Consider the following 16,884-nt stretch of genomic DNA (forward strand, 5'->3'; position numbering starts at 1 on the left):
ATGTATGGGAACCATCTTTGTTTCTTGTTTCTGTGAACTCTCTGTTCATATCCTTTACCCATTTTTCTACTGGGCTGTTGATCTTATCCTCAAGTTCTAGGAGCTGTTTACCTGTTAGCTAGATTAGCCATTTGACTCTGGTCGGAATTGTAAATATTTCCCCTAGGTTTTTCACCCCTTGATGTTGTGTGTGGTGGCTTCTTTCTGATCTAAGCTCTGGATTTACATATTGTGTCAAGTGTTCAAAATAATGAGAAAATAGAGTTGTTTATCAGTCAAGAAGTCAACAAAGGTAAATTTACAGATGGAGATTTGCAGGGATTAGGAAATAAACTGGGAGAGAAGGAAAGGTCCAAGGAGTACCATGATGCTTGAGGCAAAGGAAGTAGCAGTGCCCGAGATGTGATGCCTTCTGCAAAGCACATGGTGGTGACGACAAAGGACTTCCACTTGGGTTGGGAGGAAGATCAGACCAGAGCAGGAGATGGCAGGCAGGAGAGGCTGCATGCAGGTGATATCAGAAGGAAGCTGGAGCTTGTCTGCTAGCCTTCCAAAGTCCCCCAGGGTGTTACTGTCCACAGGGACAGTGGTTCACAGAAACTGACAAAACACCTGGGGATGGCATTGGTTATTTTGGGTCTGTTTTTAAACTGATCAGAGAGAAGCAGAGCAGGTGTGGGCATTGATTGTGCCTGGGATTAAGCCCTATACCTACTACTGATTTGATCCTGCTGCTAACGTGCACCCTAAGAGGCGGTGCTGATAGTTCAAGTAGTTGGATCTCTGCCATCTACATGTGAGTCTTTCATGAAGTTCGCAGCTCCCAGCTGTGGCCTGCCCAGTCCTGCATGTTGTGGGCAATGTAGACAGTGAAACTGTGGGTGGTATTATTCTCTGTTGAATGAATAAAGAGTCAATCAATCAATTAAAATAGTTTTGAATGCTGCTTTCACTGGACAATAGGTTAACTCATGTCGGGGTAGATCACTACTGGAAGTGTCCATCTTTTGGGGTGGGTCACTACCAGAGCTAGACAAATTTCTACTGTAGCACACACAGACATTTTTCATGGGACTGTGCAGGGAGAAGACCCCAAAGATACTTGTGTTGGGATGGGGTCAGAGGTCAGTCAGGCTGGAGGTTGGGAAGAAGCTTACAGTTAGATTTGGCCTGCAGATATGTTTTTACTGACCAGTTTGTTATTGGCCAAGACACTGTTTTTCACATTTTGGCATTAGTCACCATCATTTTAAAAGATTATTTCTTATAAAGATGTCTCTCTTTGCTTTTGAGATGTCGGGAAGCTGGCTGTACTGGCTGCACAGCTCTCGTGACTGAGAAGTGGCTTGCTCGCTCCCTCCTTCACCACCCTTGGGAACACCTGCCGGCCTTTCCACAGTCACCACTCCTTTCTGGGGCTTCGCCTCTCTCTGCTGCCATGTATCCCAACGATTAACTGTTGCATTTATTTTCATAAGGCTAATTGATGACTTCGTGTTTTTTGTTTAAAATGGAGATGTATAGGATAAACCAGGAGGGTAGTGCATGTATAGAAAGACAACTGAAGGCCTATTTCTTTGTGGAAGTGAGAACTATTACCGCTTAATGCAGTGGGACTCTGTGTTGAAGGCCCATACTTGTGTGCATGTATTTGGAAAGTTTACTTATTTGCTTGAAAGGTATAGTGATAGCGAGGAAAAGAAAAAGCAAGAAGGAAAAAGAGGGCTTCCATCCTCTGGCTCATTCCCCATATGTCTGCAATTGCCAGGGTTGGAGCAGGCTGAAGCCAGGAGCCAGTAATTGCATCTGGGTCACCCATAGGGGTGACATGGTGCTTTCCTAGCTGTATCAAAAGCAATACAGCCAGGACTTGAGCCAGCACTGATTTGGGATGCCAGTGATGCAAGCAGTGGCTTGCTCCTCTATACCACAGCCCTAGCCCTAGAAAAGCTCTATCTTAAAATATCTGGCCAGGCCGTTTTGTTCATTTGTACTACTAATCTGGACCCTGCAAACATTTTGATGCAATTTATAATTGGGGTCACCTTTTTGGCTTAGTATCCAGAGATATGCTGAAAATCACTGTTTAAAAAGATTATAATGAGCGCATACTTCAAAAAAGTTTATGGAGAGGGCAGCACTGTAGCACAGCAGGTTAAACTGCTGCCTGTGATGCCAGCATACTATATGGGTGCTGGTTTGAATCCTAGCTATTCCATTTCTCCCTGCTAATATGCATGGGGAAGCAGAAGTATCTGGACTCCTGTGATCACTGGAAGGCATATTACCAGGATGAAGCAATGAGGTGATACAGTGAGAAGGCTTGTGTTCACCTCAAGGTGGCATCTACTGCCTGGACTGGGACACCAAGAACCAGCATCCTGAGGGACCACATCCCGTAAGTCTCTGACTCCTGTTTCCTCATCTGCTTTACTCGCCTGTGTCATGAATTAGTTATAAAAAAGGACAATGCACATTGAGAAATTCTGAGGGCTGTTGGATGCAGGCGAGATTCTAGAAGAGTCATTCCCCATTGCCAATCCTTCCTCCTCTGCCTGCTTAGCATCCAGATTGATTCAGTGAATTTGTTCCTCCTCATCCCTGGGATACCCTCTCTTGGGTCCTTTCTGCTCTTCCCCAGGTCTCCCTCTATGTAGCTACAACCTCTCCGGTGTGTCAGGAAGAGGGCTCTGTATCAGTGAAACCTTCTGGAGCTTTCTGTTGCCGTTGGGTACAGTCCATGTGTTTTGTATGACATGTTAAGCAACTTTCGTGATCCCTTACCTCTCCAAGACGCAGATTCCCCGCAACTCCAGCCTTTAGTCCACTTCACAACATTTACACTTGGCCACTCTTTTGTTGTTTAAATTGTGGTGACAGAGACATCACAGGAACTTTGACTTTATCGTGACTGTTTTTAAGTGTACAGTTCAGTGGTGTCAGGTACATTCATGTTGTTGCATCACCAGTTTCCAGAATTCTTTCCACTCTGCCTTTGTGCTCTGAACAGCCACTCACCATTCGTGCTTTCCCAGTTCTTGACAATCATGATTCTACTTTCTGTTTCTGTAAACCTGACTCCCGTAGGAACCTTGTGTCTGGAATGACACAGTGTTTGTTTTTTGTGATTGGCGTGTTTCACACAGCTTAGTGTTCTGAGGTTGATCCTTGTAGCATCCGTCAGAACTTCTGTTTCAAGGCTGAATAATAATGTGTATGAACCACATTTATTTATCCATTTATTCATCAGTGGTCTCCTACATTATTTTTACCTTTTTACTACTGTAAATACTGGAACATGGATGTACAGATATTTCATGATCCTACTTTGGGGACTGGTGTTATAGTATAGTGGGTTAAGCTGCTACCTACAATGCCAGCATGCCATATGAGTAATGGATCAAGTTTCCATTCCAGCTCTCTGCTCATTGTCCAGTAAAGCAGCAGAAGGTGGCCTAGGTACTTGGGACCCTTGCACCCATGGGGAAGATCAAAATGGGGTTTCTGGACCCCTGGCGTCCGTCTGGCCCAACTTTGGCCATGTGGCTATTTGAGGAATGAACCAGCAGATGGAAGATTTTTCTCTCCCTCCCTCTGTGTAATTCTGCCTTTCAGATAAATAAATAAATAAATATTTAAGGAAAAATATAAAACTTTGTAATTCTTTTGAGTATATACCTGAAAGCAAAATGGGCAGATTATATGATAATTCTATTTTTAACCATATGTAGAGCTACCATACTCTGTCATCTGGTTACTGCAGCATTTTACATTCCCACAAATGATGTGTGAGGGTTCTGTTTCTGCACAGCTCACCAACCACTGATTATTTTCTGAGGTTTGTTGTTGGCTGTAGTCATTCTAATAGATGTGAGAGGGTATCTGGTGGTTTGATTCGCGTTTCCCTAATGATTAGTGATGTTAAGTGCCTTTTCATGTTCTTAATGACCCTTTGTTTGTGTATCTTCTTTGGAGAAATGTCCCTTCAGGTTCTTTGCCAATTTTTCATCCAGTTGGTTTTGTTGTGAAGTTATAGTTCTTGACCATTAGCTTTTAAGTCTGTGAGGATGTGACACGGACCCTCTTAGCTTCCAGAGGGCATCTGAGGTGATGCTCAGCTGTGCCGTGCTGTCTGTGGAGCCCTGCCTGTGGTTGCTGGCTGGGGGGCACGTGGTGATGCAGGTCTCCTGAGCCAAAGGCTTGTGAAGTGTGGTTATGCACGCATTCATTTTTGTTTCTGAAAGGGTCAAAGGCTGTGGTCAACATCTTATTGGAGTCGTACTTGGGAGGCAAGTGAGGACTTAGAACACGTGGTGCAAAGTTCTGCCCGGGGTTATTTCTCTCACTAGCCTTGCTTGGACTGCACTTGCTTGGTTGTATATAAATTCCATTTTGCCTAATCATGTTGGTCTTAGTGATAACACTTGGTGTTTGTTTATAGCTTCCGAGTACACTGCCGTCACATGAGTCTCCTTTGGTGCTCACTTATGGAGAAGGCAGGGGACTGCAGTCCTGGCTTCCTGATGGCACAGCAGTACTGGGTGACTGAGGCGGAGTGTCTGCCTCATCCCCACCTGCCGCAAGGCACCTGCACTCCCCTGAGTATCAGTGCTCTCAGTCAGTGCTCGCTCTCCTCCTCCCTGATCCAGTCTTCCCATCCCACTCCCAGTTCCTTACCTGGAGTACAGGGATCAACTTTCTACCCAGTCTCCTTGCCTCCAGGCTTGCCAATGTCCATTGCTGCCAAATAAACCTCTTAGACTCCAGCTGAAATGAAATCGATGATGCTTTCAGGGTAGAGGGTACACCTGTCCAGCAGCGCCTTGGGCACAGGAGCCTCGGGGCTCCCAGAACCGCCTCCCTTGCCACTACAAGCCCCACAGCTCCCTCCTGGCTGCTTCCTCTGCCTGCAGTGCCTCCCAGTGCGATTTGGCCCACTTGCTCCCAAGTTTGAGTGCTGTTCTGTTCACCCTGACTAGCGGCCCTTGTCAGAGTTGGGCCTGCGTATGTGTGGGCTTGCTGGAAGTGCCCCCGGCTGTGGGGTGTTTGTCCGTCTCCTTGCTGCACTGTGTGCTGTACATCTGGGCAGCAGCTTTTCAAGTGAGCCCAGTGCCCCTCACAGAGGTCTCTTTCAGCAGGAAGGAGGGAGAACAGAAAGGAGAGTGTTTTTTGTTTTTTTTTTTTTTTTTTTTTTTTCCCTAAGGACATGTTTTCTCTCCGCTCATTACATTCTCTCAGGCCAGGGTGGCTGAGTTAGCTCGGACACCCAGAGTGACCAAGTCAGCTTGCCCTCACTCCCTGGCCAATGTGAAAGAAGCCAGCCCCAGGACTACCTTCTGGTAAATGTGTCCCAGCAAAGTGATGACTCATGTGTGTGTGACTCAGGGTGATGCAGCACAGCTGGAAAGGCAGCCAATGTGTCTGCGCGGCGCTGGGGGGATGGGTTACAGGGCCGCAGGATCCAGGCAGCGTTTGCCAGGCACTCACAGCCCTGCAGCCTGCTAACCAGAGCGAGGGTATGAAATTTCCTCTGTCTGTAGAGGACGCTGCCATGGCAGTGCTCTTATAAGATTTCTTATCTCTGGGATTCTGTCAAATCAGTGACTACCAAACAGTAAAGAAACATTCACTGCATGCTTATTGTAAGTTACAAGTACTGTTATAAGCATCTTGCACACAGATCATTTAATATTCATAATAGTTGGACAGCAAGAATAATAGAAAATGCATTCATCAAAAAAAAAAATCATGGGAGGTGGAATTAAAACCTAAGTTTGGGCCAGGCCTTTGGCTTAGGGGTTCAGATGCTGGTTCCAACAGCCACATCCCCAGTGGGACTGGGTTCCTGGGTTCAATCCCTGCGCCCTGCATCCTGATGCCACAGACCCTGGGAGGCAGCAGATGGTGGCTCAGGTGACTGGATTCCCATCACTCATGGAAGAAATCTGGAGTGAGTCCTCTGGCTCCCAACTTCAGCCTCTGCCCAGTCCCAGAAGTTACAGGCATTTGGAGAGTGGACCAGTGAATGTGAGCTCTCTGTTTCTCTCCACCTCTCAAGGAAGCTTTTTGAAATCCATGCAGGGTTCTTTTATAGCACACAGTTCTGTGAAATTTTTGAAGACCCCTGTACACATAGATTTCAGAATTTTTCTACCACAATAACTTATCTTTTGACTTCATTGAAGTACCCTTGTATCCAGCACTTGCAATGCACCAGATACTGTTACAGGCTCCTTGTGTTTATTCATTCATGTGAGTTTCTTTTTTTTTTTTTTTTTTTTAAGATTTATTCAGTTTTATTACAAAGTCAGATATACAGAGAGGAGAGACAGAGAGGAAGATCTTCCATCCGGTGATTCACTCCCCAAGTGAGCGCAACGGCCGGTGCTGCGCAGATCCGAAACCAGGAACTTGGAACCTCTTCCGGGTTTCCCCACGCGGGTGCAGGGTCCGAAATCTTTGGGCCATCCTCGACTGCTTTCCCAGGCCACAAGCAGGGAGCTGGATGGGAAGTGAAGCTGCCGGGATTAGAACCGGCGCCCATATGGGATCCCGGGTGCATTTAAGGCGAGGACTTTAGCTGCTAGGCCATTGTGACGGGCCCCATTCATGTGCTTTTCATAGCAACCCTATAAACAGGAATTGTTATCTTCAGTTTATAGTTGAGGAAATTGAGGCACAGTGAAGCCCTGATAGAGATGCTCGAGGCTACACAGGAAGAGAAGCTGCAGTTCAAACTCAGGCAGTCTAGCTTCTGAGTCCACATTCTTAACCCCACAGTATGTTTCCTGGGTGAAGTGTGGCGATACTTCCATTTCACAAGGGGAAGAAGAGGAGCCTCAGAAGTTAGTCACTTAGCCATAGTCCCACAGGCAGGGAGGGTGCAAACAGCTGGGGGATACGACAACCACTATACCCTCTCACGCAGACTCACGAGATGAACGGCTATGACACCATGGTGGTGTACTTGGTTCTCTGTAGCCCTCCCCACTGTTACTTCCAAGGCCAGGTCCAGAGGTAGGACAGGATTCTGGGGCAGACACTTTCTTCCATGTCTGGAAGCACTGCAGTTGGCCAGGGTTTGACTGCACACTCTCCTTCTTTGTACTTTGCAGTGTTGGGTCCCAGAGTTCTTCCTCACCCCAGGGATGCTGACAGGACTCTTCTTACCTCCACAGACAGCGAGACCGTGCACTACCACTACGGCCCGAAGGACTTGGTCACAATCCTCTTCTACATATTCATCACCATCATCCTGCATGCTCTGGTTCAGGAGTACATTTTAGACGTAAGTGTGAGATATCTAGGTTCTGAGATGAGGGGGTGGGGCGATGCCTCGTGGGGAGTTTCCTCCTCCTTCCTGGAGGAAATGGCAGCCCTGGATTCATTCACTGACCTAGTTACAACCTCCTCAATCTTGCTGACTGAACTTCCTCACCATACTCTGGGTTCCATCCCTCTCACAGCTCCTTTAATCAGCTCATGGGGTAGTGATATTGATTACATGGGAGAAAGCTGTCTTTGAGATATGACAAGATAGAATCTTTGTGGGTCTGTTGAACGTGGAATGATTGAGGAAATGTTTTCTTTACATGTAGGCTAAAGACATTAATATGGCACCTGCATTAACTACTTTGTACACACACAGTAAGCTTACACCATGTAACTTGGGTCTGGACAGCTTTAACATCTAGTCATGTTCAGCCCCTGTGTGAAGACAGGAGTCTGAAACCTGTCCAGTATGAATATACTCAGATATTAACATGCATGGGTTTCTTCATTCTTTAGAAGATCAGCAAACGACTTCATCTCTCCAAGGTCAAGCATAACAAGTTCAATGAATCTGGACAGCTGGTCGTCTTTCATCTCAGCTCGGTGATATGGTGCTTCTATGTGGTGGTGACGGTGAGTGTCCTTAGGACTGCTGAAGGCCGAGAACCGGCCACCATGCAATTCTGACTCTTGGGTGGTCAAGGAAATGACTCAAGGACTCTGCAGAGAACAGCTAGGAGCAAGTTGCTCAGGTTCTTCAGTGATCTGTATGTCCTGAAAGTGTTGGAATGAGAGGTAAAATGGTATGTGGAGGCCACTTTCTATCTAAAGAGTGGAGTGATCATGTCTAAAAACAAAAGCTGTTCCAGTTGTGTTGTGGTATTAGTGGAATGGTGGTGCTGAGTAGCTCTGTAGCACTGTAGCACACTCGAGGCCCTTCTACAGATCCTGTTTATTTGAATCACTGAGAATAGCTTTAACTTGGGGTTCTAGGTCTGAGCCCAGCATAGTTTCTTTTTTTTTTTTCAAGTTTCTTTTATTTATTTATTTATTTATTTATTTATTTATTTATTTTAAAGATTTATTTTATTTTTATTGGAAAGTCAGATACACAGAGAGGAGGAGAGACAGAGAGGAAGATCTTCCTTCCGATGATTCACTCCCCAGTGAATGATTCACTCCTCTTCCGATGATTCACAGCCAGTGCTGTGCCAGTCTGAAGCCAGGAGCTAGGAACTTCTTCCAGGTCTCCCACATGGGTGCAGGGTCCCAAATCTTTGGGCCATCCTCAACTGCTTTCCCAGGCCACAAGCAGGGAGCTGGATGGGAAGTGGAGCTTCCGGGATTAGAACCGGTGTGCCCATATGGGATCCCGGTGCATTTAAGGTGAGGATTTTAGCCGCTAGGCCACTGTGCTGGGCCCCTTTTATTTATTTTTTATTTTGGTCTGTTTCTAAAAATTTGTCTTTTAGCTCAAAGATTTGTCTTTCATCTTTCTTCTGCCTCACCAAGTCTCTTGTTAAGATTTTCCACTGTATATTTTCGTTTGGTGTATTGAATTCTTCATTTCTAATATTTCAGTTTAAGTTCTCTTTGATATCTCCATATCCTGGCAGAATTTTTCATTCATGTCATGTGTGGATTTCTTTAACTTGTATATTTGCTTCTCTGAATTTTTGGGTAATGTTATGATCATTCTTTTTGGAATTCCTTTTCAAATGTTTTATTAGTCTCTTCATCTTCACATTCTGTTATTAACTGGTGTTGTGTTCTTTTTGGGGAATCCTATTGTCTTCCTTGTTCATGTTTCTTGTATTTGTTTATTTTTAAGCATCTATGGAAACATTTGTGGATTTCTTCTCTGAGGGCTTTTATGTGTGAAATATGCCTCTGTGGTTCAGTGGAGTGTCTCTTCCTTCAGTGGATACCCAGAGGCATGTGCTGGCTGGGGCCAGTGCTTGGGAGCGGGGCATGGTAAATCTTCCCTGTCCTAGCAGAGGGGAGTGTATGATTACTTCTGCAGTCATGATCTCAGCCTCAGCCCCTCTGCCATGGTGAAGCAGCTGTGCACCCCACCCATGCATGCACATGAATGCACTAAGGATCCGTGCCCCTCTCACTGTGAGTGCGGAACCCTCTGCAATGGCCTGCCCCATGCACTCCGGGAACTCTGAGCCTCTGAAGCCTGCCCCGGGGATTTCCCCAAGGACTCAGCCTCACTCCAGGCCCTCTCATCCAGAGGCAAGATTCCCACAGCCACAGGGAGCAGGGACTCCGCTCTCATCCCCGCGCCTCCCCAGCCCGTGGAGAGACCTGTGGAATTCCAGAGCCAGCTGCCTGCCTGACAGAAGTTGGTATTCTACTTTGGCAAGTTGAATCCAGGTGCCTTGACAGAGTGGTTGCCTAGTCCAGGCCTAAGTGATTGCTCCCTCCTTCCAGCACCAACCTTTCAATCCAATCTCAAAGTCAGGGAGGACCCTGGATTATCCCTCTGATAAAATCCTCCAGTCAGATGTGGCCTGCAGTAGCCTCTACTCATCTTATTAAGGTGGCCCTGCTCCGTTGTTGGTCATTGGACACCTTGGTGAGAGAAGGGCAGAAAGGCAGTGTGCTCTTTCTTCATGGGCTTAGGTAGACACCGTATCCCTGGTTAGTATTCCATGCCAGACTCAAAATCTGGGGGGACCTGGAGGTTTTCCTTCAGGCAATACTGCCGGAGGCAGGGGCTGCTATAGCTTCTCTCACCGCAATCCAAGAACCTGGGGTCCCCATCAACCCCTGGGAGTGGCCTGCACACTGCTGTGTGATAGTACTGTCGCCATTGCTTCACAGTCTCTCTCTTCTGTAGATTTTCCACTGCAGATTTCTTTCCAGCTCTCCCCTGGAAGTGTAGTTCCTTTCCTTTTGGTATCTTGCTGTTGTTAGGATCAGCACAACTTTTCCCTGTTGAGCCATGTTGGATCACCATGTTCTCTTCAACTTTTCAAGATTTTTAAATTGAGTTAAAAGGGATAGTAGTGTAGAGGGAAGAGACAGAGAAAGAAAGAGATCTTCCAAAAGCTGGTTCACTCCTCAAATGCCCCTAAGGAGCAGGGCTGGACAAGGCAGAAGCAAGAATCCTGAAATTTCATCTAGATCCCCCATGGAGGTCACGGGGGTCCAGGTTTTGGGTCATCTTCCACTGCATTCACAGGAACGTAAGCAGGTAGCTGGGTCAGAAGCTGAGCAGCTGGTTCTGGAATGGAACTCCAATATGGGAGGATCTGTCTCTCTTTGCCTCTTTCTGTGCCTCTGTCTTTCAAATTAAAAAACAAAAACAACAATAAATCTTTTTTGGGGAAAAAAAAAAACAAAAAGAAAGAGGAGCAGAAGTGAAGATAGCTGTGCTACAATGCCAAGCTAGCACAGGCTAAGAAGAAAAAGCGATTTCACTCTAAATGAAGGCAGCATGACTTTGGTTTTGAAAAGATCTTTCTGGGACCTGACGCGGTAGCCTAGCTGCTAAAGTCCTTGCCTTGTATGTGCCAGGATCCCATATAGGTGCCGGTTCTAATCCTGGTGGCCCTGCTTCTATCCAGTTCCCTGCTTGTACAAGGCTTGGGAAAGCAGTTGAAGATGACCCAAAGCCTTGGGACCCTGCACCCACATGGGAGACACGGAAGAGACACCTTGCTCCTGGCTTTGGATCTGCACAGCTCTGGCCATTGAGTCCATGTGGGGAGTGAATCATCAGACGGAAGATCTTCTCTGCCTCTCTATATACCTGACTAATAAAAACAAATAAATCTTTAAAGATATATATATCTTTCTGAGGGCCAATGCTGTGGTGCAGAGTGTTAAGTCATAGTGGGCAACACCAGCATCCCAGTTCAAGGTCTGCATGGAACCACTTTTTTTTTTTTGGAGATTTATTTATTTGTATCGGCAATCAGATATACAGAGAGGAGAAAAGACGGAGAGGAAGATCTTCAATTTGATTCACTCCCCAAGTGACCACAAAGGCCGTAGCTGTGCCAATCAGGAGCCAGGAGCCTCTTCCAGGTCTTCCATGCGAATGTAGGGTCCCAAGGCTTTGGGCCGTCCTCAACTGCTTTCCCAGGCCACAAGCAGGGAGCTGGAAGGGAAGCAGGCCATCAGGACTAGAACCAGCGCCAATATGGGATCCTGGTGCATTCCAGGCAAGGACTTTAGCCACTAGGGTACCGCTCCAGGCCTGGCACCACTTCTAATCTAGCTTCTTGCTAATGTGCCTGGGAAAGCATCTTCCAAATGATGGGTCCCGGGTAGCGACTAAACCTGCTGCACCACACCAGCTCTGCCCTGTGCCATTTCTGCTTTATTGCTTTGACCTCCATAAGCCATTAGGGGCATCACCCTGAATGCACATTGACACCTTCGAAGGTCAGTGCCATGCCACAGATGCCTGCAACATCAGACAATTCATCCACCTCCTCTTTGTACATAATAGGACTCCTATCTCAAACAGCATTTGGTATAGCACTATTTCTTCATTCGGAGGAATTGCAGGTGGTCCTTTGGGATTCAGTATTATAAGACCTTGCTTGTACTTAGAAATGTTTAATCCACCTCCAGCCCACCTGCTGTATCTCCCATCTCCCAAGTCCCAGAAGCAAGAACCTCAGACTGGAGCTTGGAAAATTCAGCAGCCTTTTTCATTCCCCAATGTTCGTGGGATTGCTCACACCTCAGTCCTCTGCCTCCAGTAACAGTGATGGGCTCTGATGGGGATTGCCGTGTCTCCCTGTTCCCACAGCAGGAGTCTGCATGCTTCCTTGTGTACCACTTGTATTCATTTTATCATTTCATTGCAGAGCTAATCCTCTAAGCAGCACACTAGGCATTTTAAGTGAGAGGATGCATATGACTTACATCTTTTCAGGCAGGGCTACGTGCTACCCTGTCCAGGGGCAACCTGGCAGTGTGTGCATGGTACCCCCTTGCCGTGTGTAGTGCGCTCTCTCAGCCTCTGTGTTGCAGACCCTTGATAAGTCCAGGCTCAACCCTGGAGACCTGAGCTGCTTGGAGATAGAATGACCTCAGGATGGCAGACCTCGCAGTAGCCTTTCAGGGAAAACATTGCCTCATCTGTGAGTCACTTCTAGCCATTCAGCCTCCCTCTGCCCCCGCCTCCACCCGACAGCCATTCCACCCAGCCTTGAAACATGGAGACCAGAGTTAGAGGACAGAGCCAAGTTGCCCGATATCCCACTGCAGCACGCTTCCTTCTGCCCTTCAGGGCCTTGGAAAGGGGGCTGCTGATGAGTTTGGGAGCACACAGTGATGCTTTCTTGGGGAAACAGAGTTTTTCGTTATGAGGAGAGCCAGTTCTCCCACTGACTGATCGGCAGGGAGCAGTGACTAGGGGTTTGGAAAGACGCCACAACTTCCAGCTCCTAATGACACCGTTGTCCTTGTGTCCTTCACCTGAACCAAGGCCATGAGAGGAAAGTGGCCGAAAAGCGAGAGTTTTGTCAAAGGAAGAGCACCAATCCGCCTCTTGGGAAATGCCATCTTTACTTTATGATTCTGTCGCTTCCGTAACTATGTCTTTCGCTCTCCACAGTTGGTGCAGTCACGGCAGGTACTGCCACTCTACTTCAAAACACATGAAGGTTCTGTCTGCTGTTCTCCATCCGATCCGTTACTTCCGGTCCACTAGTTCTTAGCCAAGGGACGCACTTTGTTCCCCAGAGGACATCTGCAGTGTGCTGTTGTCATCTGGTGCCAGAGGCCAGGGTTGGCGCTAAGTACCCTGTGGTTTACAGGGCAGGGTGGCCCCATCAATGAGGAATTAACTGGCCCAACTCTCAGTTTTGCTGAGGTAGAGAAGCTTGTGCGTGGAGTCCAAGCCGCCAGCATGTCCAGCCTAGACAGCACCCCACCTCCTCTGAGTGCCCTCCTTCCAGAAGGAGGTGTTTACGTGTGTGTACGTGTGTGTGTGTGTGTTTGCCTTTCCATCCTTAGCTGCTTTTTCTTTGGTGCCAGCTGGGTTTTCTTTTTAATTTAAAAAACAATTTTAGCACATACATAATGGTACTTATTAATGGTAATAGAATAGAAAAAATGATTTTATAAAAAATAAGTGTATTATGGCGGTTACAGGACACTGGTCAGGGATGCAGTGTGTGTGTGTGTGTGTGTGTGTGTGTGTGTGTGCAAAGGTGATCCATCAGTACCTGGACAGAATTACATAGGAAGAGGAGATTCTGGGGTTTTGCTGCCCCACAGAGTGAATATAGAGAATGATAATGTATTTTGTATTTTTCTTAAAGAAAAAAACTGGAAAATGGTATTGTAAATGCTTTCAGACATATTTTTACTTTTAAGATTTATTTATTTTAGGGGAGCGGCAGAGAGGGGGGTTTTTCATCTGCTGGTTCATTCCAGAAATGTCCTTAATGACCAGGGCTAAGCCAGGTTGAATCCCGGAATCAGGAGCTTCATCTGGGTTTACCACGTGGGAGCAGAAGCCTGAGCACTTGGGCCATCTTCAGCTGCTTTCCCAGGCGTATTAACAAGCTGGATCAGAAGGAGTGCCATTCAGGCATTGAACTGGTGCCCATATGGGGTACTGGTGCTGTACATCGTGGCTTAACTCTCTGTACCACAACACTGGCTCCCAGAATTTTTTTAAACTGAAATCCTTCTGCCTAAAAGGCTCACTCACACTTACAGTGAAATTAGATTTTCTTCTAACCTGTGCTGGTTTGGCCTTGCAGCCTGGCTGTCCTCTCTGGTTCTCTTTCCTTCCTTCCTTCCTTCCTCCCACCCTCCCTCCCTCCCTCCCTGCTTCCCTCCCTCCCTTGCTGTTTCCCTCCCTTCCTCTTTCCTTCCCTCCCTCCCTCTTTCCCTCCCTTCCTTCCTTTCTAAAGATTTTATTATTATTACTTATTTGAAAGGCATGGCCACACAGAGAAGGGAAAAGGCAAAGGGAGTTCCTCCATCTGCCATCCTCCCTCCCCAAAACAGCTGCAATGCCCAGAACTTGATTGGTCCAAAGGCAGGAGCCTGGAGCTGTCTCCGAATCCCCCATGTGGGTGTAGGGTGTAGGACCCAAGGACCCGAGCCATCCTTTCCAGCTATCCCAGGCCACTTAGCAGGGAGCTAGCTTTGAGGTGGAGCAGCCGGGGCTCTAACTAGTGCCCTCATGGGATGGCAGTGCTGCAGGTGGAAGCTTAGCCTACTAACCCTGGCACCAGCCTCATTCTGCTCCTCTTGGGCTTGGGACTAGTGGTCCCTGTGCTCACGTACTGTGTGCACTGTGCCCTGACATCCCACAACTGGCTCCCTCCTGTTGTCCAAGGAATCATAGTGCCCATCAGTTTGCCTGTTCTGTACTTGGCCCATTGCTGGTATTTTCTGGCTCTTGTGTGTTTTCTCTGTCTCTATATCTCCTCTTTCCCATAAATTCTTGAGTTGCTATGAATCCAGCACTATTCTCACTGCTGTGTCCCTGGCACAGTGTCTGCCTTGTACTAAATGCTCACTAAATGCTGTCTGAGAGAATACATAGACAAATTGCAAATGTATTGTCTTTCTTCAGTTTCTAAGTTTTTTTAGCTAATAAATGAGATGTTTGTTTATCATTTTCTTCAGTAAGCAAAGCAGAAAAATTTTTTTAAAAAAGAAGGCAAAATTGGAACCAGTATTTCTTCCATCAGAATTACCACTTTTATTCCCACATTTACTTCTGCCTAGATGATAGAATGATGAGGGAGGGTGAACCAAGCAATAATTTTATCAGAATTTTAACCTCCAACTCTTTTTTTTTTTTTATTAAAGTCAGAGTTAGACATAGAGATATGTTCCATCTGCTGATTCACTCCCCAGCTGGAGGTAACAGCTAGCCCTGAGCTAGTATGAAGCCAGGAAGCAGTAGCTTCATTGGGGTCTCTCAGGGTAGGGGTGCCAGGGGTCCCAGCACACAGGCCATATCCCACACCTTTTCCTAGATCATTGCCAGGAAGCTGGATTGTAAGTGGAGCAGCCAGGGCTCAAACTGGCACCCATGTGATACAGGCACTGCAGATAACATCTTCAACAGGAACACCACAACTCTGGCCCTGTACCTGCAAGCTTAATCTACCCTTGCTGTTCAGAGAAAACAAACAAACAAACAAGCAGGCAAACAAAAAACCAGCAGAGAAAGTAGGGTGGGTGGGCCTTTGGTCTGCTATGTCTCACTTTCTTGGGATGTCTGACTTCATATGTAAGCTGAAAGTTCACTACCCGGTGAGAATCCAGAAGAGGTGGCTGTGACAGGACAGGTTTCTGCCAAGAGACGTGTAGAGTTTAAAGCAGATCCTCAGCACATGGTTGTTCTTGGGGATGAGAGATGTGAGGCGTGCCTGAATGGAGGCAGCTGCTGGCTGTGTTACATCTGGAACCTGCTGCTCCTGTGGTTCTTTCTCTTCTCACAGTTCAAGGAACAGCAGGGATCGCTCCAGCTCATGGAGCTGATGTGCAGAACCAGGAGAGGACAAAACTCCTTCAAGCTGTCTGCCAAGGCCTGTTGATGGATGGGAGTTGGGGATGTCACTGCATGCTTGGACCCTGGGAGTGCAGGTGCTCTGGCGTGCCTCAGCTCAGAGGGTGCCCAGGCCCCAGTCCCCCCGTGACAGCTGCCTGTACTGAAGTCTGAAAAGGGCTGTTGTCGGAGCAGTGAGTCATTCTTCCTCTGACTGCCACAGCTCTCCTGCCTCCACCCCACCCTCCTCTAGCCCCAATGGGCTGGACATTCACAAGACTGCAACATTTTTCTGGAGAGTTTCTTGGCTTGCTGGCTTCAAGGTCCTGACCACTTTGTCTCCTAAGTAAAGAGGCCGGGGCAGGGAAAGTTCCTGTTTAAATCATGAGATGGCTTGGCCTTCAGAGCTCTCACACTCTGCTTCTCCTGGCCAGTCTCCACTTTTCATCCTAGAAATCCCGTTTTTCTTGTTGAGCACATTGCTGCTTCCTCTAGAAAAGGCCTTTCTCACCTCTCTGATTTTTCGAGGAAGATCTTGTATCCCTGTACATGGATCCAAGAGCTGATGCAGGCAGGTGTTTGAATGTCAGAGCTGGAGATGCTGGTGGGTGATGAAGAGCTCACCACCACCTGCAAGGTCAGAGCCTTTGGGTGTGGAGTCTCTGTAGCGAAGTCTGTGGGTAGCTATGGGAAAGATGGAGGTCGTGACAAGAGCCTAGACTGGAGCCCCTAAGGGTTTGGGACAAGACCTTTTCCTTCCGGTCTAAGTTACTGTGTCTATACTGTTCCATTCTGATTGGACTCATCAGCTGAGTCATTGTGTTAACAGAATCCCAAGGTGGAAGGGCTGCGGCCACAGTCCACTAAACATGTATGTTGTCAGGTCAAAGGGCACTTGGTGACTGCAGTGTGAATGGATCTGCCTCACTCAGAAATAAGCTGGAGACTGTGGACAGGATCTACAAGTACTTCTCACCAAGCCATTACTGTGTTGATTTTCTCACTACCCTTTTGGTGATGAGTACACCAAAACCACTACCCTTAATCCAGATGGAATGTTCACGATTTGCAACCTTCTTGAAGCCCCCAGCCAGAAGCTTCTGTCTTGTAGAATGATGCAGTCT

The 16,884-nt window shown here is 47.2% G+C and overlaps 1 protein-coding gene across 2 annotated transcripts in view; it reads left to right on the plus strand.

Annotated features, from left to right (window-relative positions):
- TRAM2 (translocation associated membrane protein 2) overlaps window positions 1–16,884 on the plus strand; it is an 82,638-nt gene that overhangs the window by 54,397 nt on the left and 11,357 nt on the right. The window contains exons 3-4 of one of the 2 annotated variants that reach the window (XM_058662224.1): window positions 7,116–7,288; window positions 7,789–7,905. In XM_058662224.1, coding sequence (XP_058518207.1) covers window positions 7,116–7,288; window positions 7,789–7,905 — 290 coding nt within the window. The remainder of the gene's footprint in view (window positions 1–7,115; window positions 7,289–7,788; window positions 7,906–16,884) is intronic. The other variant, XM_004590439.4, reaches the window with a different exon arrangement.

This window comes from Ochotona princeps, chromosome 1 (assembly GCF_030435755.1).
Source record: "Ochotona princeps isolate mOchPri1 chromosome 1, mOchPri1.hap1, whole genome shotgun sequence".
Taxonomy (NCBI): Eukaryota; Metazoa; Chordata; class Mammalia; order Lagomorpha; family Ochotonidae; genus Ochotona; species Ochotona princeps.